Source organism: Neltuma alba, unplaced genomic scaffold (assembly GCF_004799145.2).
Source record: "Neltuma alba isolate B1F8T4 unplaced genomic scaffold, ASM479914v2 tig00006339_pilon, whole genome shotgun sequence".
NCBI lineage: Eukaryota > Viridiplantae > Streptophyta > Magnoliopsida > Fabales > Fabaceae > Neltuma > Neltuma alba.
Window position 1 is genome coordinate 22,092 of NW_021634435.1, and position 20,726 is coordinate 42,817.

Sequence of the window (20,726 nt, forward strand, 5' to 3'; positions counted from 1 at the left end):
AGCATGTGTGTGTGTGTGTTCATGAATGTTTTTACCATTATCCTCTTCTGTTTGCAGAGAAATTGAAAGTTGCTCAGAGGTGGTTCTCGATATTATTTGTGACATATCTTCGTCAGAAGCATGCTGAAGAAGTTTGCTCATTATTTGAAGCGCCCATCTGTGCTTCTCCTTCATTTTTCGTATCTGATGGCACCATATCCCTAAGAATATTCAGGCCCACTATGTAGGTCAGTATAGACAAAATATTTTTTTAAACCAAGCAAAGTGATGAACCAGTAAGTAGAAGGGACAAATGTATTAAATTGCACGAATTTGAAGGACTAATAAGTTGCATCAAAATAAAATTTGAGAATTGACTTATAACTGAGTAAAAATTTTAGGAACTAAACTAGTACTATTATTTTTTTCTATATATTATCTCCTAATATATCATCGTTACATATTGTTAAAGGCAAGGTCTCTAGCTAATGCTACTTAAAGCAAATGCAATTTTGTCAATGGACAGAAGCAAGTGGCTAGTGAGTAACGCATACGGACATTTTTGAATAAGCTTGACCTTTGCTCCATGGGGCCTTGTGGCATTGTTGCAATTCTTCTAGTGTCGTGGCCTGATTCTTCCCCTCAACTTTTGAAAACCCTTCAAATTTCCAAGCAAACAAGCCATATGCATATTATATATATATATATATATATATATATATAGACACACTACCTCCGGTCCTTAATATAAAACTTAGTTGATTAATTTGGAGAGATTAGAAAAGCTAAATAATGACCTGATCATAACATATGTTATAATCTTTCTGAAATACTTATATGTATTATTAATTATATATGATTTTATTAGTCAGGCAAATTAGCTTGAAGAAAAACAACAAATATTTATAGTTGAAAATAATTTATTTAGCTTCCTTAATCTTTCCAAATTAGTCAATTATATCTTATATCAAGGACAAGAGGCATCATATATAAAAAGTGCAATATTTCTCTAGTGTCTTTAATGATGGTATAATGTTGTTATAGAAAGCTCGAAATGCATAAGAAGGCGAAAAAGCATGAAATCACACCCACACAAATGTAGATATATGTATGTATGTACACATTGCAATGTATTCCCTTCACAAACAATATACTCTTCTGGTCTTTAATATAAGATCTAATTGTTAAATTGATTTTAGTCTTAAATATAAGACCTATTTATCATATTTATTAATTTTTTTCTAAATTATCCTTATGGATACTCCCTAACCATGATCAAATAGAAGATGGATGGATATTAAGGAAGATGATTATGGTCTTTTAGGAAAAATATGTTACATTTCTTATAATTAACTAACTTATCTAACTTTCTTAATCTAATCAAATTAATTAAAGAGGCCTTATATTAAGGACCGGAGGAGTAGCTTACAATAAATTGGATGGCCGAGGATTGATAGTTCAAGTAGCCCAACACTTTTGAAAGCTGAGCGCTTTGCTGCCAGGAGATGAAGTGGAGACAATCCTTCCTTGTTGCGCCTCATCCTTCTTACAAGATCTTTATAAAGGTGAACTATTTCGACTGCTACATCTGCACTTAGGAATACTTCATCATAAGTACTTTAACACTATATGAAAGAATGAATGCTAGTTTAGATTTACCAAAATGTCCTTCTTCGATTGCACAGTGAAGAATGGTATCATCGTTATCCCTTATACAGTGAGCAACGTCAGTTGAAGAAATTCGATGGCTTGCCACATATAGATAATGAAGCCAGAGAAAAGCTTCCTTCCTACCATTAAGAGCCGCCAGGAAAAGGGGCGTCTCCCCGGCGATGTTGCGTCTAGTGATTAATGAGGGGTCTGTGCCACCGATCTTCCTGCACATTTCAACATTTCCCATTGTTGCTGCTAAGTGCAGAGGCGTATTCTTTCTATCATTTTTAGATCCAAGGACGTTGTTCGCTTTCCAGCTTTCCTCATCATCTTCATCCACTATAACCACCACATTATTCTGACCCAACTTATTCTCTTCAAGAACTAACAAGTTCACCATGTTTGCCACCACCTTCTCTTGCCCATTAGACACAGCCATGTGCAACACTGTGTCTCCTGTTCCCGTTATCTTGGCTGTGCGTAGCGCCCTTTCTTGTACATACATTTCAAATACTTTTGGCCACTTGCCTCTCATAGCATTGCTTCGTAGTTTCTCCAGTTTTACTTCCTCGGCACTAACTGACGAATTCATTATCTCCTGCAGATTAAATTCAAATGGTGTAAATTAGATATATGTGTGCGTGTGTGTGTGTGTATATATAGTTATGGAAGTTGGAAATATTGAATTAGGCAGTAGAAAGCTCTTGATTGTTTTCCTTTAGGAGAATTATTGTGAGTTCTCAAAAAAAGGATTTAATTATCAAAAAATCTCAATCTGAGCATCATAAATTGTTGTCATCATAGACCCAGATCTTTTAAATGACTACTAAATTTAAACAGCTACCCAATAACGTAAATGAGAAGCGTAGGCCTTAGTTATGGAGGACTCGACCAAAAAGGCACCCCAAAAAGAAAATATAATCATGACATCCAAAAGAATAGAGGAAAAAACTTGAAGAAAGAGAAGATGATGAATGAGGAGGAGAAAAATGTAACCAACAACAACCAAGAAGAAGAAGTCCATGATATCAAAAAAGCAGAGGCTTACTAAATTAAAGAAACAGCAGAACGAGACTGTTACTTCACCCGAACCAAGTCTTAAAGAAGCAGAGAGTGTGGAGAAGGGAGACAAACAACGAGCCATTATATAGAAAACAAGGAGACCATATATTCCCTTTAATCTTTCTTCTAATTCTACCTGACTGTGAAATTCCAAACGAAAATCAAAGGAAATTTCTTTATCAGCAACCTGCCGACAATTCAATCAGCAGCGTAAGAAGCGGGAGCAAAACAGAAGACTTACACGCGGGTCAATAGAGAGTTCAATAACCCGAAAAAGACGAAAACTAGGTCCAGCCCTGCTTATGAATTATGATCTACAGCTAGCAAATGGTAGAGATCCACATCTCTTTAATGCCACTTGAAAATCGAGAAAAGGGAAGAATACTAGCTCACAATCAATATGTTACTTAAATAATGGTTAAGAATGATTTTGGTTCTGTAATTATTTTTGAAGGTGTTGTGGGCATTAGGGAAGAATACCAGCCCATAATCGAGAAAAGGGAATGCGCACGCTTATACAGAGCCTGCCTAACTTAGCTTACTTGTATCCACTGTTCATTGACAGGAACATTAAAATTTTGCTGGCGAAAAGTAAATGCTGCAGGCGATACACAATAGAACTCATGGTGTATTTGAATTAGCTTTTACAGGATAAATTTGAAGTATAATAGATTTTAAAAAGACAAAAATATATATTTAGTCTTTTAAATTTATACTTTATACTTTTAGTTTTTTAACTTTAAAATTATTTTAAAAAAATGATAATATTAAGATCTTAAATATCAGTAAAATATTCTTAAATATTAACATATTAAGTTTAATTTTCAAAACATCCATGATTGTTTCAAAAAAAAAAAAATTAAAATCTAATGTTTTGGAAGTTAAAGGATCAAATATATGCTTTGTTTAAATTAAGAGGCCAAATTAAAACTTTATACAAAATTAAAAGACAAAATATATAATTTAGCTTTTTGAAAAAAAAAAGACTTTTTTTTCCCCTCTAAAGTGATATTGATAACCGTTCACTGATTCTAAGGACCAAAATAATCTCATGGCTAGCTTGTGAAACTTGTGGATCTTGACATATACGCAAATCGTTTCATGCGCAGGTGTCTCCTGTCACTACTGTAAAGTCCACAGGAACATGAGCTCACAAAGGAACTAGACAGGTTCTCATTCATAAGACTCCAGACAGTCTATGTCTCCAATAAGAGTTTATGTTTGTCATGTATAGATCCCGAAAGCAAGAAGACATGTTTGCCCATGGGTTTCTCCATCAGGCTTTGTTCAACAACATTCTGATCTTCCCATGAATAAATTCACCAAAGCATCACACTAAACTATCAGCCCAACAAACTTAGCGAAGATGATGTGTGGCAGAAAAATGTGTATAAGGAGTTAGAGGTCCACACGGTAACATACCCTAATCTTACATTTGAGTGATTAGTTATACAAAACATATATTGATGTATTTCTTAACTGTTAAACAACATAATGCAATCAGACCAAATTTCCAGGGCATCCTGTGTCAACTCTATGCTGAGATTAGTATCCCCGTTCATGTGTTCCTCAGAATTGATTTCATAATCCCCCACCAGCCAGTTGAGAAGTTCAAACCAAGTAACTTCTGAAGCTGGCTCAGAAGTTCAAATCAAGGAACTTCTAAGTTAGGACAGAGTTAAAGCCGAACCTCATTTATCGTGGGATTCAACGCTTTCGGTCAATTGTTGTGACCTGCATTGTTTTACTGGAATCAGAAGTCAACCCAGATGATTTTACAAGAATCAAAAGACAAATCTTCCTTATTCAAGTCTTCGCCAACTAAAGAGAAAAAAGTTGTAGTCTTGTAGAACGCTCATTTGGACTTTTCTCTCTAATCAATTGGTGCGATTGAAATATCTCTTGTGATATTTCAATATTATATCACCCCAATATTGGTGCAGTTTAAATGTCCCAAGTGGTAGGAAAATACTAAAATCCTAGTATAGTGTACCAATCTCTCACATGATAACTTATAATGGAGCACATAAATATCATGTGTTGAGCATTATCATTACAACAAGACCCACACCAGACACAAACAATTACCAAATTTGAGTGTGATTGATGCCAAGTCCGTTGCAGGTAAGTATCATCCCTTTGAATCTGGCAAGATATTCCTGTGTAGCATTGGGGGTATGCTCATTGTTTAGAATCCAATGAGACAATCATAAAAATTATAAATAAATAATTTATATTTTGAATGAAATTTACATTCAATACCTGCAAGCTATACTTGTCAATCTCGTAGATTCCAGTTAAGTCATATTCAATTCGTTTGGCAGGATCACTCAACACTAGGAAAAGTCAAAGGATAACTATATAATCAGCAAAGATCCAAGATTGCCACTTAAAAAAAAACGGATTGCTATTTTCTAACCATATGTGAGGGAAAAAGAAAAAGAATAAAGTCCAACCATTTATGGCTACAGAGTAAATTTACTTCATGACCGGCAGATGCGCTTATCAGTTTTTAATTTTGTTAGAGGATCAAACTTAGATTCTCGAGCCAGCAATAGCAATATTGTGATTATGCAGCCGTCCCTTAACCCAAAAACACACTACGACCAAAACCAAACTTGGATATGGTATGAAGGGATCCATTAAGCTCCGTTTTTGGTGCACAAAAGACTAACAGCATGGTTGTTCAACTAGAATATCCTTCATTAATCTGCATGTGTTGGTTTCCCTTCAATCTGTGGGTAAATGGAAGATTTTAGATGGTAAGAGCACTGCTTCACATTGCCACCAGCCACAAATATTCCATTTGCCTGCAAATCGAAGAGACCCAACCTGTGTAGAGGGTTAATGAATGACATTTTAGTAAACAATGTCGCATTGGGTCTCCGACCACCAAAAAATAGGCTGAACAGGCAGACTCAAATCCAGAATTTTCTTTCAAGTATGGCATGTTTATGGGTTTTTAAGAGAGGTCAAAGAATATTATCATGAGAGGATAAACAATGTCTCACAGATGGGGAAGTATTTACTCAAAAAATAATCTAACGAACCAGGGTTATAGTTTGTGAAGAATGAAACGTAAGTGCTAAGTTGGATTTCTGTCAATTAGAGTTGTTGAATTAGCGATGACTTATCATAATGTCTGAAATTAGCTTCACTTGCATTAAACTCCCAACTAGGAAACAAATCTTCGGTTTATACACTCCTGAAATTAGTTTACGACAAAAGGGGATCAGAAAAGGAAAAAAAATAACAAAACAATGGGCCAACAAGAGTAAGAGCACCAAACAACCCAAGAAAGACTACATTTCAAATCCACATGAACATTGACAAAGACATGGGAACAGAATATTTTATTATTAATAAAAGAGTTTATGGTTACCATTGTAAGCCTCATTGATTTCTTGGAATTTTGCAGTAACAGCACTATCACCTCTGTGCTTGTCAGGATGCCATTTCTACAACAATCCAAGCACAATCAGGGATGAGTGAGAACTCAAACTTCTAGTAAAAAGAAACTACAGAATGAAAAAGCATAGAGAGAACCACTCCAGGAGCTATCAATAAAGGATAGCTAACCAACCAGTGCAAGCCTTCGGTAATTGAATTTGATATTTTCATCAGTTGCATCATAATCAACCTCCAACACTTTGTAAAAATCCTTGAAACAATGTAAAGATCAACATCAAGAACTCATCAATCAATAGAACACTTCAAACAATATCGAGGCATGATAAACATAGAATTTGAACTTTAAGGAACAAAAGCTATCTAACTCAAGACTAAAGTTCGAGATAGGAGATTATTACTGTGCATGATAGTTTCAGCTAAAGATATGATTTATGATGATAATAGTTCAAGCCGTGAAGTTATGATATGAATCCAAAAAGTTAATCATCTAATGCAGAAATGATGTGCTCAAAAGATAATTATCTAACTCATTAGACATGTACATTTTGAGGCCTTGTTGCCTAAAGTATTTTAGAGATCTAGTGCTGCAAGGACACCTTTCACCTTTGACTACCTTGGAGATATAAGAGGTTTCCAAAATCATATTGATAAAGGAGAATATTCAAATGAAGACCATGACAGTCTTATTGATAAAGGAGAATATTCAAATGAAGACCATGACAATCTCTAGGCATGTAAACTCATAAAGGATTAAAGCATAATGAAACATATAGCTGGAGGAAAGCCAGTGAATTACAGTGAGTAGCTTTCAACATATGTGCAGAGCACTTTTTAAGTTCATCATTAAACTTCCGCAAACTGCAGTAATGATCACAGTGTGAGAGCGTATTGTACTTACAAACTCCAAATTGGGAGTTGGAAATTGTTTAGAAACACCCCCCCGGCCACCAAAAAAAAAAAAAAAGTATATTGGATTTCCAACACATTGTTTTGCAAATTTCAAGCACAGAACTTATAGATGAGCGAGATAAAGATTTTTGAAGCAGCTGATCAAAGTAGGTGTATCCACACAAGTCAACATGAACCACAGCCAAGATTAACCAAGTTGTTATCTATACAAGTCAATTAAATGGAACACCATGCATTTCCCAACACCTCCACTTGCATGTTCAGCAACTTAATTTACATTTACAAACTACAAAAACTTGCCAGAAGCCTAATTGCATTATTCCTTTTACAAGGAATACTGACACTAGTGTAGGTTTCCTCAACTTCAATATGCTAACCCCAAATTATTTTATATGAGCTTCCTTACTCCAAAAAAAGAAGTCAAAAGGGAAACAAAACGGTAAACCCGAAAAAAAAAAATTGAGAATCAGGAAACTGCAGATGTCTGATTTTAGAGGCTACTTTTACTTTTCTTCTCCTACTGTTTCTCCCACGAATAAACTAGCGCAACAAAAATGGAGCCGAAAAGTAGTAACGCCAACCAATATTAAAGTACACCTTCTCACTAAGACAATCAAAGAAAAAGGCAGAAATGAAAAGGAACTCGCTCAGCTAGGTTGCGATAGACGAAATACCTTTGATTTCGTATCGTCACCGCTTTCCATCTGCTAACAACATGGGTTCGACAAGTGCAGCTTCATTGACATAATTCATTGGATAGAAAACCCAGAACGCTAAATTTGGTACAGTACAAATACAATGCCTCAACCACCAAATCACATAGTGGCTTGAAATCGAAGAAAGAATTCGAAATAAAAACGAGAAAGAGACAGAGATGATGATGATGACGACGATGGAGAATTAGAAACTGTGTGGTGGAATATTTGATTCGGAGAAGAGAAGTGTAGAGAAGCCGCGTACGCCACAATTTGGCCTTGGGATTGAATTTCACGCGATTTTTGTCTCCGAATATGTTTGGCTGTTTGTATTTATCCGTTGTATACATGTCCGCCATTGCAATTTCCAACCGCAGTTTGGGGGAATTTATTTATTTATTTAAGAGGTGTTCGGATAGATATGGTTTCAGAAATGTTTTTACAGTTTATGAAATAAATATGTAAAGAATTTGTCTCGTTTTGTAGAAAAATACTTTTAAAACCATGATTTGGAGGTTGCCAAACACCCCTTATTTACTTTTCCACTTATTTTTATTCCCCTTGTTTTCTATTATATTTACACTTTTTTTGCCAACTATTATATCTAGATGTAGACTATAATTAATTAAAAGAACAATCTTTTATTTTTGGCCAAGTGGAACTTTTTTTAATATACTTCCTGATTGATAATAGACTATCAAGGTCTTCACCACCTAATTTGAGAAGAAATTATCTAAATTACTCATAAAAGTATAATTAGTAAGAAGTCGGCTTATAATATTTAAGATTGTGAGTTCAAATCTTGTTACTAATATGAATACCTTGTTGATGGGTAATATGTAAATATCTTTGTAAATACTCTCTGAACTTGGAGGTATATCCTAGCTTTGATAAATTCTCATGACTCAATTGACGTGATTTTTTTATAAAAAAAAGCTTTTATGTTACTAGAAACCACCAAGGACCAATAACTAAGTCCTTATAAAACTATAATAACCAAAACCATCAACTTAAAATTACAGGATTAAACTAAAATTAAGTCAAATTGTAAGGGCAAATAATAATATTAACCTTTTTTTTTTTTTCAGTTAATCACTCCCTTTTCCACAATATTACATTACCCCATAGAAGATTAAACCTCCTTATTTCATAACTCCTTTAACCAGGGCAAGATAGGTGAATTGTACGTTATCGTTATATAATAATGGAATCCTTCCGCTTGCATCTTCAGTTGGACACATTGTAATTACACTTCACATCTCCACCCTGGGCAATTCGGCAAGTGAAATAGTCCCCACAAATGGGCCTCGACTTGGGCCTTAATACCATGCTCCTTCAGCCCATCAGGCTCATATTGAAGCTACAGGCTTGACCCATAAATATCGAATGTTGAGCTGGTGTTGTTTATTATAGGTTTATTTTGGGCTTCCAATAATCTGAAATGAAGTTCTACGTTCATTTTCGTTTTCTTAGGATGTTTTGGTAACTAAGAAAATGCTTTTAAGAAATATTTTTTTACAAATTGAGATAAAATTATCCACATATTTATTTCATATATTGAAAAATTACTTTTAGAATCATGATTTGATATTCATGCAAACACTTTTTGATTCTTAATTAATCTGATAACATAGGAGTCTTCTTTTTCCAACTATTTGTGTCAGATCATATACACAGTGAGAGAGAGAGAGAGAGAGTATATTCAATGGTTACCAAATCTAAGGACAGGCTCTAAACAGTTGAAGATTATATACTCTTCCAGTCTTAAATATAAAACCTTTTTTGTAGTTAAAATTACACTATAAAAGGAGTCTTATATTTAGGACAGGAGAAGTAAATGATTTTTTGGGCCAATGGTTACATAGATGGTTTTAAACATTAAATTATTAGATAAATTAAAAGTAAGATAAATTAGTTTACGGAAAAGATTATAAATTACAAGAATTTTAAAATTGACATGATGACAGGAATTTAAAATTATTTTTTACTTTCAATTTTGTCGTCCACTCATTAAAGTTTGAATTCTCTCACATTACCAAGTGTTTCTGAGGTTTAAGTGGAAAAGAGAAAAATATCAAAGTGCCCCCAGCTGTAAGCCTACACAGATATGGCAAGACAAAAATACACCACTCAACCACAGCAGTCTAAAACATAGCAATAATGGTTGATATATTCCAAAACAATTTCCTCCAACTACTTATCCGCTATTTATAAAATAAATTTATATCTTTATTTTTTTTCAGTCTATTTCGTTTCATAATACTTCCAGGATGGTCGAAGTTACATCATTAAAAAATTATCGATGTCTTTAATTGTTGATCCATCACGTCGTATGGACAATAAAATTGTTCTTATAAAACATATATGTCATGAAAGATCAGGTAAAAAAAATATTATCGTGTCGTGTTCAATGGAGTGCATTACTAGCTTTTTTATTCTGTTTCTGATTTAGAGTGACATGTAAGAAAAACAATTACCTATATATTATTCAAAAATTAAGCTCAATTCAAAATCATGTTTACCTTAATCTCGTTGTGAAAGCCGCGAGCGATCTACCAACAATTAAATAATCGGTTCTTTTCATTGCGTACATACATCGGTATAAAAATTTATACACAAACTTGGAAAAAATAAAATGAATAATAAATTAATAAATTTTATAATGACCATCTATTTTACCCTTATCAGGGCAATCATGGTTAGGCATGACTTAGTTAATTTGCATTATTATTGCTGATAATATATATCATTCCAAAAAATAGTATTAAAAAATTTGTTTCATCTTGTAATAGTGAGATGTGAAAGCGATTACTTTCCTTAAAAAAAATAAAGGGCGAGTCAAAATGAGCTTCATTTAATTATATGGAAATAGCAGCCGGCCGGACTCGAAGTTGTAAACAAACAATCGTCATAAATTTATTTATTTTTGTTATAACTTCATCCATTATACACACACACACACACAGAGTTATACATATAGTAGTTGGATTTCTTCATAGTGTCACTCTAGCTCCTTCTCCTTGTCCTTCCTCCTCCTCCTCCTCTTCTTCTGACCAGTCAAATTCTGTATTAATTATATTCACGGAGGCTTTGCCAATGAGCTCCTCACCACAGGCTATCACTTGCAAAGGTATCAATTTTATATTTATTCATATCTTCCTATGATTTACTTTTGCGCCCCTGCGCTGGTTTTCAGAAGAAATAATATATGATGAAGATATAGATATGTATATATTTTCGATCTAGACTGTTCAGATTAGATGTACTCAGGCGATTTTCAGTTTGTATTGTGGTTGTATAGGTGCCGTATGTTGGGCAATAGGAGAGGGAGTGAAGGAGGAGGAGATAGAAGTAGAGCCTCCAAAAGCTTCAGAAGTTCGAGTTAAGATGCTTTGTGCTAGTGTTTGCCGTTCAGACATCTTTTCCACTCAAGGACTCCCACATGTTAGTCATCTGATCCCTTTATATTGAGAGGAATTGCATAGATATTCATCATTTAAATTGTTAAAATTATGTAGATTCCTTCATATATTTTCAAAACCAGATTGTGGGCACAATTTATCTAAAATTTTAATTGTAAATAGATGAGAAATCTAAGTAATTCATGGAAATTCACGGTTGAAGTTTTTAACATAGAAGGTAGCCCATATATAACTATAGAAAACTCAAGTCCGGTTTGATTTTAAAAATGGAGATATTTTTTGGTTGTTTTAACAAACTTAACAGAGGTTTTCGTACTCTAATATATTTTTTAAGAAATTTTGCATTGATTTTAAAACTAGAGAAAATTCCTTAGCAAAACAAGTTAGCGTTTGTATAAGGTCCATAAAGGAAAAAAAAAGTTCCACCTAATTAACACATATTCATATTAATCTTGAGTTCGAGCTTGATGTGGTCAAAGTCAATAATCATACGTTATTTTCTTCTTCTGTTATTTGTCTTCAATTATTGGTGTGCAGGCCAATTATCCTCAAGTTCTAGGCCATGAAGGAATTGGGTGAGCTCTATAAACTGCAGTCCTTTCTTGTGTTTAAGCCAAAATAAATTGTAAGCTTATAATGATGCTTCTTTTATCGGTACAATATTATTATTATATATTGATTATACTATATTTTTTGTTAATTCCTTCTATGAAATTAATTTTACTTTTCTCTCTTAATTATTTTCAAAATAATGTCCTCAGAAAACGTTTCCAAAGTCCAAGTCAATTTAGCCAGTTGGTTGCAATAGAAAAGTCAATTTCGAAAGAATAGTGACATAAGAAATTATATATTTGGCGTATCATCATGTGAAGGGAGGTAGGCTTGACTTTTTGCCTGAGTGCAGCCACGGCAATTAATTTAATAGATTAATTACTTTTCTAAAAAATACTTATATTACATGTGAACTTTTTCTTTTTTTTAAAAAAAATACTTTTTTATTTTATTAGATATATTAATCGTTACTCTAATTTTCTTTGGAATTAAAAATAAAAAACTTAATTATCTGATTTGATCAAAACATTTATATGTTCATTAATTTATGTGATATAAAAATATTACATATATATTTAGCAAGATAGAATAGTATTAAAAAATTTTAACAGATTAACGAAAATATTTTTATAACCCAGAAGAATATGTTGGTCAACTCTAGCTCTTAATAAAGAAAATAAATATTTAAAAATTATCTGAAAAAATAATAATACGGGCCAAACTCTCATGATGTATTAAGTAGTAACCTAGGATATGATTTAGATTTAGATTTAAAATAATGAGCCAAGTAAAAGTGTAACTTGAATAAATTACACTTTTAAAATTCTTCAAACTTATGATGATGAATGAAAAATATATTTATTAAATGCAGTGTTGTGGAGAGCAAAGGGGAGGAAGTGAAGAATGTGAAGGTAGGGGATATGGTGATTCCACTGTACCTATCAGAGTGTGGAGAATGTGAGGTTTGCATAAAAGGGAAGACCAACTTATGCATGAGATACCCTATAAGGTTGAATGGGTTGATGGCAGACAACACTTCTAGAATGTCTGTGAGAGGTCAAAAGGCATATCATCTCATGAGTTGTGCCACATGGTGTGAGTATATGGTCATTGATGCTAACTATGTTCTTAAAGTTGAATCATCAGCCATTGATGCAGCTCATGGCAGCTTCATCTCTTGTGGTTTCTCTACTGGTTTTGGGGCTGCCTGGAAAGAAGCCATGGTTGAAGAAGGATCCAGTGTTGCTGTTTTTGGTCTTGGTGCTGTTGGATTAGGGGTATGCATCTCTCTCTTTGATCTGCTGATATTATGCATGAGTTCTCTCATTGAGTACAAATTTACTATTTTGTATGTGGTATATTAGATGATGAGTACTTCTTTTATGGGATAACTTTATCAATGTATTTTTTTTTAATTCCCAAGGTTTGAATTTAGCATTATGCTCTCTTTCTCACATAAGAGCAAGTCCGACTGCACTTCATCAAAACCATGTTGAGTCATTAAATATTTTTCAAAATGAAAAAAAAGTTTCCAAATTTTCCCATATTTAGAATTATGAATTACATCTTGAGAAGTTAAAAAGGAAAATTGCATCAAACTTTTAAGTAGGAGCAACTTTGGGAAAGTGTGATTAATATATTGTTTTGTGATTCATAACAAGAAACCTTCTTTCCTTTTAAGAAGTGTCTTATGCTAGGGATCAGAGGGAGTATAATCATATATTCTTTTCAATCCACAATATAAGTCATTTTAACTAATTCATCAAAACCAAGAAATCGTAGTGAGCTCATTAAATAATCGATCTCAAATTCAAATTTATTTATAACTTTACCCATATTAAATGAGATTGTGAAAAATAGGGGAAAAAATATTAGGAGTTTAATTTAAGTATTAATTGCAGGGACAAATTTGACAAATAAACATTAATTTATATTTTGGACCAATCTATTCTTTTAGAAGCAACTTATATTGTGGACCAAATGGAGTAATTCTAATACACTCACATTTATCCTCACTTAGCTTAGACATATATTACTCTTCAATATGGGATTTGAAGTCCTATTTCTTCAGATAGGGTTAAATTTTTACGTATACATATGCAATTAGTACTCGCACATATATGATGAATTTATAATGAAGTTCAAGTGCATTGGTACTAGGTGGATTGCATATGTACTTTCTTAGTAGGTGATATGAGCACAAGTAGAGATTATGGCTAGCAATGATGCAGGCTGTAAGTGCAGCAAAATTGATGGGGGCAACGAAGATAATTGGGATCGACAAAAATGAGAAGAAGAGAGAAAAGGGAGAAGCTTTTGGAATGACACACTTCATAAATCCTGACAAGTTATCAGATAAACCTCTTTCAGAGGAAGTCAAAGAACTAAGTGGTGAAATAGGGGGAGTGGATTATTCTATTGAATGCACGGGAGTTCCCTCTTTGCTCAACGAAGCCATGGAATCTACTAAAGTGGTACATTTCATTCTCCAATTTCTCCGCCTGCATAAAAACTATAGGTCTAATAGCATAAGTTTTCTTACTTATAAAACGACAAAATAATTAGATAGGTATTGAGTATTTGACCAAAAGAAAATGAAAAAGAGTAAACAAATAGTGAAATTTACCTATTAATTAATGGTGAAATAGGTGATATTCAAGTTGTTCTCATGCAATATCTGTACAGGGAGTGGGCAAAACTGTAGTGGTTGGTGCAGGAGCTGAATCTGTGCAGTTGAGTTATGGCACCATTCTTTATGGAAGAACATTGAAAGGTTCTGTATTTGGAGGAATAAAGCCCATCCCTGATCTTCCTTTTATAGCTCACAAGTGTCACACAAAGGTTAGTATCTAAAATAAATTTTGGACAAATAATCCTCTTTCATTTTAGGCTGATAACAGTGAATTGAAAATAGAGTAAATAAATTGATTTTTTTAAAAAAAAAATTTTGTAGAAATTTTCTGATGAGTAATTTCTAAAAGCTATGTATATTTTTCTTAAAAACACTAAAAATTGTAATCCCCTCCAATGTAATACGAACTTCTTATATATCTATTTTCAAGAGAAGTTTCTATGTATTTTTTAAAATAGAAAGAATATCTAAGATAGTATGTGTAATTTTATCTTTATCTTGAAAAAAAATTGAGGAAGTTTTGAAAAAATGGGATTATGTTTGCATAATTTTGACGAAATTCAAGGAAAAAAGTATGTTAAAAATCGAGAAGAGATCAGTATAATAATTTTCATAAGAACTCAAGCAAGCCTGCATAATAATATCTTCAAGTAATCACTGGGCTTATGAAAAATGGCATCGATTTGAAAAGATTATCCATGTGACATTTCTTGTAACATTTAATCAGCAAAATTTCTAAGAGAATTATGTCTACTGAAAAGCTTCTACAGCACATATCTACATTCAGATGCACAAGGTTATTCTTAATATGCTCAGAGATATTGTCACTTGGTATTTGCTAATTAATAGGTTAATTTTCTTATTACAGGAAATTCCAATTCATGAACTTTTAACCCATGAGATCCACTTGGAAGATATAAGCAAAGCATTTGGGCTAATGAGACATCCAGATTGCGTCAAAGTTGTGATCAAGATATGACATCATAGGTCATTGTGATCTTTGGGGGAGAAAAGGAACTAAATTTCAAATAAAGAATGACACGTGGGAAAGAGATTGACATAATGCACGTAATTTATCATTATGCAACAATAATATAAGATACACCATGTTAAATACTCCTTCGATCTTAAATACAAGACTCATGTAGTAATGTAGTTTACATACAAAATGAGCATCATATTTATTACTAGAGTAGTATTACATTAATCTTCCTCTCTTCTCACCGCTTAATTTGAAAAGAAATTCTCTGAGAGCATCCATTTAAAGTCATAATCTGCAATTTTTGAAACTTAATTTATCCTCCAAGTCAATTTGACTCCGTTAATATTTAAAGAATTATAAGAAAGCCTAGATTATTACAGTTTTATTAGAGGCACTTTAGCAAACAATGACCATGGTTAATCAATGTAATTGACAAGAAACAGTGAAGCATCATGATTGCTCAATGTAAACATTCAATTGAAAAAAAAGAAGAAGTAGATATCACAGCCACAGCTTCCTTTCCTATTAATGATCATCTCAATGTAATTGACTAGAAATATCAAATCGTAATTGTTCAAATAATACAAGAACAAAGTGGTACATCAATTACAAATCCGTCTTATGGCCATGGCTCCACTTTCCTGTCAAAGATGTTCCCATACGTAGAAACAAAAGTGTGAAGAAGAAGAGGGAATTCTGACATCACAAAAAGGACGATCGGAACACTTGCAAGTATAGTAATGGGAAGGACACCCCATGAGTAGTTTGTATGCTTCAACATGAGACGAATGGTACAAAGAAAGGCTACTATCATACTTACAATGGAGATAAAAAGAAAAGAAAGACCCAAAATCAATTTTGTAGGTAAGGATTTGAGGAACTTTTCTTCTGAAAATTGAGAGGTAAGGATTGCTAGAAACATTAGAACCGAAGTTGAAGAAGAGAGAAGTGATAATATGGTTGAGAATATGAAGACCTTAAAAAATGGTTGTTTGATGAATAATGGGTATCCAAGATTTTGATCATTTCCTCCTGGAACAGTAAATGCTACCGCAAACATAATGGTCACAATTAGGGTACCAACAACTGAACATGAAGATGCTGTGGTCTTTATCCATTTCTCTCCTTGCTTCATTAACTCTCCATGACTTCCTCTGAATAATTCTTCAGCTGTCATACCATTTTTGTTTCGAAATATTCTATAGCTTGGAGGTGTTAAACTCTCCACTTCCTGCATTTATTTCAAAAAGTATTGCCTTTATGTTCTTCTTGTCAAGACCAGATAGACTCTACTATATAACCGGTTTGGGAGAAAACGACAAAGGAAGTGGAACTTTGGTTCAAAGCCAGGCATCATGAGATTTACTAGTTTTGTGATGCCTTTAATTATTCTAGAACACTCAACATGCCTTTAAAGAAAGTGGAACTCGTATAGGAGAACAGTCTCAAATACTTGCTGACAAGTTGTACTTAATTGATTAATTTATGCAATACTCAATTATAACAGATTCAATCTTATATGAGATTATGATTTAAAAATTAAATCATGTCTTTCTCTAACCTTGAACCATTGTAGTTCTCTTTGCATTTGTAGTGTAGGTGCGTAGATACGATTAAGAACGTGATCAGGAGCCTTCATAGCTGCCTTATGCATCAAGTAATTTCCATTATGATCAGGTGTAGTTGTTACCAGCCCGTGCTTGAAGCGAAGCCCATGGATAAGATTGAAAACCCTAGCTTGTCGATAGTGAAGAGCTTCATCGAAACACATAAGCAATGTCTGATCGAGGAAATCTCTGGGATTACTTTTGATACTTGAAACACAAACTCCACATTCCCTTCTTTAGCTGCAAGACATAAAGCCTCCTTTATAACTCCCTTTTGGTATGCCTTCCCTGCATTCTTGCAAACTAGGAGAAGAAGTTCATCTGCTTGTGCATGCAGCAGCTTTAACTCTTGTATTTTCTTTACTCCTACATTGATACGCATCACACATGGATCTTTTAGTTAGTTTAATCTGATTTATGAAAGTTAAGAGTAAGCTTGGACATGTAACCAATTCTTTGAAGAGAGATGAAAGTTAGCATCCATACCTACAAAATTATCGGTGGAGGTGATGAGCTTTGGGAGTAAACCATGCCCTGTTAATTAAGACAAACTTTTTTATTACTCTTCTGAACAAATGCTAAAATAGAAATCTTGTATTGGACATATAACATGCTGTTAATCGAAGGAGAGAGTTGTACTTATTTTTGAGCATGATTCTTATCATGATTTTGAGCAATCATATATGCGAAATGGTCATGTTACTTGACACGACATAACTACTCCATCATGTCCTAAAATGTAGAAACTTAATAACTAATTTACAGCAGATTAAGAAAATTAGGTTATTTTAGTTTTTTTTTTAAAGTGTGTTAATTTTCCTAAAGTACTCCTTATAATCATGTATTGTAAACTACTCTTTTGACGGAAAACACTCTTAATATATGCAATCAACAAGGAAATTTAAAAAAAATTATAAATTTAGTAGATAAAGTGAACTGAGATCTTACATTTAGAACAAAAATAAATCTCTTTACTAGCTCTTAAATTTAGGAATGGGGGAAGCATAATATATTAATATTATAATATTACTTTAGGAAAAGCAAAGTAAAAGTTACACGTCTTAATGCCTACAAATTTATATGTTATTCTTACACATTCTTCAAACAATATTTTGAAACATACCTGCCTCGGTAAGTTTTTCTTTATCCCCTTGACTTCTATCTTCTTGTCGGATGTCCACGCAAACATGACTGGTAGCTGTGGTTGAAGGTATATTTACGTCTTACATGGGCAAAGAAACAACGAACGGTCACGTCGTTAAAAATGCATTAATAGTAATGATGATGATAAATAAATAAGATAAAACAACAAATGAAAAAACATGTTCTCTACGTTAATTAAATGTATTCTGAATCAAGTTTTCTTCTACTTATTTTATTTATTTAGAGGTTGATCTTTAGCCTATTCAATTGTAATCATCTCATTGATTTTTCTAAATTATATTCTGTAGGGTTTCTTTGCTGATTACAATCAAAACCAAGAAAATTACCTATCAGCAAGTGTGTGTGTGAGGCTCGTATTCATATAGTCTCCGTTTTCTATCGTAATGTGTTATATGCTACAATCTAAGGAACGAGAGAAAATTTGCACCAGAAATAAAAAAAAAAGAAAGAACGAAGAGAAAATAACATAAAAAAATACACATAATGATAGTGAAAAATAAAGGAAAGCATTAGATATATATATATATATATATATATATAAACTCAAGTCCGTTGATACTAACAATTATATCCATCGTTTCCAAAAGATAAGTTCCCCTGGGCTACGAATAGCAGTGTTCAAGGTTGCGATCACACGAATAGGCGTCGTCCCTAAATTGTTAAAGGGCACTAAAAGCAATTCTTCACATTGTTGAAGCAAATTCAGCGCAATATCTGCATATGTATAGTCATGGCATGAACTGACAAGAGCATAAAAAACAAATTAAAAGAAGCAATATTACATATATAACATACCAAAGCATTGTGCATGTAAACAATGAAGAAGCAGCCTAGAACCCCAACGGCCTGTGAGGCATTCCATTGGAGTGACGAAATAAAGATAACGTCCCATTTCTTGGTAACCCTTTGCAAAAGCCACTATAACAGGAAGATCACCAACCATGTCTGGAATTTCAAGCACGCGGCTGTTCTTGCTTACGAGGCATTTTGCTACTTCAGTATTTCCACTGAACCAACTAGCCATTACAAGTGCTGTATTCCCGTCAGAATCAAGAGTTAGAAGGAATTGTGGAGGCAGTAATTTGAGCAACTCCTCCGCTATGGTCACATGCCCAATCATTGCAGCCACATGAAGTGTTGTTCTGCCATTATGAGAAACTACTGAAGTCAAAGCATTAGGGTTTTGATCGAGAATTGCTTTCGCATCACTCCACTTGTTACCGCATATGGCATGGCACAAATCCTCCTTCCATGCCCTTTCCTCACCTGAATGATTAAATGAATACATACTACTTGAGATATTGGCATATATAGGGTACTTTATAGTATTTGTTACTGCCCATATACATGGCATGGGATAAGTATTTTGAATAATATATTGAAAAGGTGGTTGTGTTCAATTATTGTTAAATGCATCTTAAGGATGAGGAGATTTACATGTTTATGGCCCTCCATTTCTTTTTATAAGAAACAATTACTACTTATGATTTGTTCCCATTCATGGGAAATATTTCGAGGATGTCCCAAATTTTTGTTGTTAATTTCTCATTTTGCCCTCAGTTAGTTACTCATTTTAATATCAATACATTTATTATCACATGCCAAGCATTCTTTTACTGCGCATTCTCTCCCATCACAATCCTTTTTATATTTTAATAATTTTCTTATTTTCTTCTTATATTATCTCTCCCTGTAAATAAAGGTATTTTTGAGGGAAAAAAGTTACAATTTTTACCTATTTGTTTCTGACCAATTTTAACTAATTTTTTTATCAATACGATTTGCTTAATTGTTTCTTATAAAAGCAACCAAGGCAGTATTTATTAAAATAATGAAAAGCAATTGCCAAAGTGAAAACTTCATTATCATGCATTAATACTAAAGAGAAAAAACTTCATGAAATTTTAAGATGCAAATATCCATATGAAGAAGCAAGTTTTATTTTGATAATATAAACATAAATTATTTAAATTTAATTAAGTAAATATGCCTATTAATAATGTATATACCCAACAAAATTTGGGGAAAGACCTTACTTATTAAGATTTCTTGACAACAAAAAGGCAATAGTTTGAGTTCCTGAATGATTTTGATTTTTCTATTTACAACATTAAAAAGAACTCAAAATTTTACTTCTCCAATTCTATTTATAAGGCACTTATAGCATGTTTTAAACAGACCAAGAAAAATCTTAAACTATATTAATTATCTATTAAAATATAACAATTTTTTTAACTTTACTTCTATTTAATATATACACTTTTTTTTTAAAAATAACTATCTACATTATAATAAATAAAAAGCAAAATAATATATCTATTATAAAAATTTAATAAAATTACTTAAAAGCAGGTAGCACGGGAGGAGTACTTTAGAAATATATGGGTCCTTTTTCTTTGACCAAACCTTTGTTAACGCAATGCTAGGATTTTTTTTTTACGTCTATTGGTCCAAATGACACAGAAAAAAGAAGAGTTTTTGTACTCATTCACCTGAGTCCTCGTGTGGCCTTGCCGAAGAGCCACCAGGTGACGGACGGTGCACCCCACGAGAGGGTCCAAGTCGATCAGCGCGTTTTGTTCCAAGTCACCTCCCAATGTCGACATTTAGGGGATCTATATAATACTCTTATAATGACAACGAGAGAGATCTGTAAGA

General features: G+C 33.1%; 4 protein-coding genes and 1 long non-coding RNA gene across 6 annotated transcripts; 1 reads left to right on the forward strand and 4 right to left on the reverse strand.

Annotated features, from left to right (window-relative positions):
• Positions 1 to 12: 12 nt before the first annotated feature.
• On the reverse strand, positions 13 to 3,228 carry LOC114750169 (ankyrin repeat domain-containing protein 27-like). 2 transcript variants are annotated; one of them, XM_028938715.1, is made up of 6 exons: positions 2,936 to 3,228; positions 2,681 to 2,834; positions 1,639 to 2,230; positions 1,409 to 1,567; positions 538 to 637; positions 13 to 200 (listed from the first exon to the last, which is right to left on the reverse strand). In XM_028938715.1, exons 2-6 carry the CDS (start codon positions 2,774 to 2,776, stop codon positions 113 to 115), a joined length of 1,035 nt encoding a protein of 344 aa, XP_028794548.1. In that variant the 5' UTR covers positions 2,777 to 2,834; positions 2,936 to 3,228; the 3' UTR covers positions 13 to 112. The 2 variants fall into 2 exon arrangements, with proteins under 2 accessions (XP_028794548.1, XP_028794549.1); XM_028938716.1 differs by lacking the exon at positions 2,681 to 2,834.
• A 618-nt stretch (positions 3,229 to 3,846) lies between these two features.
• LOC114750164 (dnAJ-like protein slr0093) lies at positions 3,847 to 7,921 on the reverse strand. The gene is made up of 6 exons (XM_028938712.1): positions 7,689 to 7,921; positions 6,278 to 6,355; positions 6,077 to 6,152; positions 4,957 to 5,030; positions 4,783 to 4,853; positions 3,847 to 4,428 (listed from the first exon to the last, which is right to left on the reverse strand). Exons 1-6 carry the CDS (start codon positions 7,716 to 7,718, stop codon positions 4,386 to 4,388), a joined length of 372 nt encoding a protein of 123 aa, XP_028794545.1. The 5' UTR covers positions 7,719 to 7,921; the 3' UTR covers positions 3,847 to 4,385.
• A 2,861-nt stretch (positions 7,922 to 10,782) lies between these two features.
• LOC114750163 (alcohol dehydrogenase-like 1) lies at positions 10,783 to 15,445 on the forward strand. Its single transcript, XM_028938711.1, has 7 exons — positions 10,783 to 10,839; positions 11,011 to 11,153; positions 11,669 to 11,706; positions 12,555 to 12,960; positions 13,915 to 14,157; positions 14,369 to 14,524; positions 15,184 to 15,445. The coding sequence occupies exons 1-7, from the start codon at positions 10,806 to 10,808 to the stop codon at positions 15,292 to 15,294; spliced, it is 1,131 nt and encodes a 376-aa protein (XP_028794544.1). The 5' UTR covers positions 10,783 to 10,805; the 3' UTR covers positions 15,295 to 15,445.
• Positions 15,446 to 17,187: 1,742 nt separating this feature from the next.
• On the reverse strand, positions 17,188 to 18,097 carry LOC114750165 (uncharacterized). Its single transcript, XR_003740627.1, has 3 exons — positions 18,028 to 18,097; positions 17,391 to 17,438; positions 17,188 to 17,270 (listed from the first exon to the last, which is right to left on the reverse strand). It is a non-coding gene; the product is annotated as an uncharacterized LOC114750165 (long non-coding RNA).
• A 536-nt stretch (positions 18,098 to 18,633) lies between these two features.
• On the reverse strand, positions 18,634 to 20,674 carry LOC114750166 (uncharacterized). The gene is made up of 3 exons (XM_028938713.1): positions 20,509 to 20,674; positions 18,864 to 19,334; positions 18,634 to 18,782 (listed from the first exon to the last, which is right to left on the reverse strand). Exons 1-3 carry the CDS (start codon positions 20,672 to 20,674, stop codon positions 18,634 to 18,636), a joined length of 786 nt encoding a protein of 261 aa, XP_028794546.1.
• Between the last annotated feature and the right edge of the window lie 52 nt (positions 20,675 to 20,726).

Excerpts from the sequence above, each read along its gene's own strand:
- LOC114750169 (XM_028938715.1), bottom strand. The coding sequence starts at position 2,776 with ATGGCTCGTTGTTTGTCTCCCTTCTCCACACTCTCTGCTTCTTTAAGA. Across the intron at positions 2,231-2,680 it reads TCTGCTGTTTCTTTAATTTA|GAGATAATGAATTCGTCAGT; the intron begins GTAAGCCTCTGC and ends TTTAATCTGCAG. Across the intron at positions 201-537 it reads GGTCAAGCTTATTCAAAAAT|GGATATGGTGCCATCAGATA; the intron begins GTCCGTATGCGT and ends GAATATTCTTAG.
- LOC114750164 (XM_028938712.1), bottom strand. The coding sequence starts at position 7,718 with ATGGAAAGCGGTGACGATACGAAATCAAAG. Across the intron at positions 4,854-4,956 it reads TTGACAAGTATAGCTTGCAG|GAATATCTTGCCAGATTCAA; the intron begins GTATTGAATGTA and ends AATGCTACACAG. Across the intron at positions 4,429-4,782 it reads ATCAATCACACTCAAATTTG|GTCACAACAATTGACCGAAA; the intron begins GTAATTGTTTGT and ends AAAACAATGCAG.
- LOC114750163 (XM_028938711.1), top strand. The coding sequence starts at position 10,806 with ATGAGCTCCTCACCACAGGCTATCACTTGCAAAG. Across the intron at positions 10,840-11,010 it reads ACAGGCTATCACTTGCAAAG|GTGCCGTATGTTGGGCAATA; the intron begins GTATCAATTTTA and ends GTGGTTGTATAG. Across the intron at positions 11,707-12,554 it reads CTAGGCCATGAAGGAATTGG|TGTTGTGGAGAGCAAAGGGG; the intron begins GTGAGCTCTATA and ends TATTAAATGCAG.
- LOC114750166 (XM_028938713.1), bottom strand. The coding sequence starts at position 20,674 with ATGTCGACATTGGGAGGTGACTTGGAACAAAACGCGCTGATCGACTTG. Across the intron at positions 19,335-20,508 it reads TGTCATTTGGACCAATAGAC|GTGAGGAAAGGGCATGGAAG; the intron begins GTAAAAAAAAAA and ends TTAATCATTCAG. Across the intron at positions 18,783-18,863 it reads TTTACATGCACAATGCTTTG|ATATTGCGCTGAATTTGCTT; the intron begins GTATGTTATATA and ends ATACATATGCAG.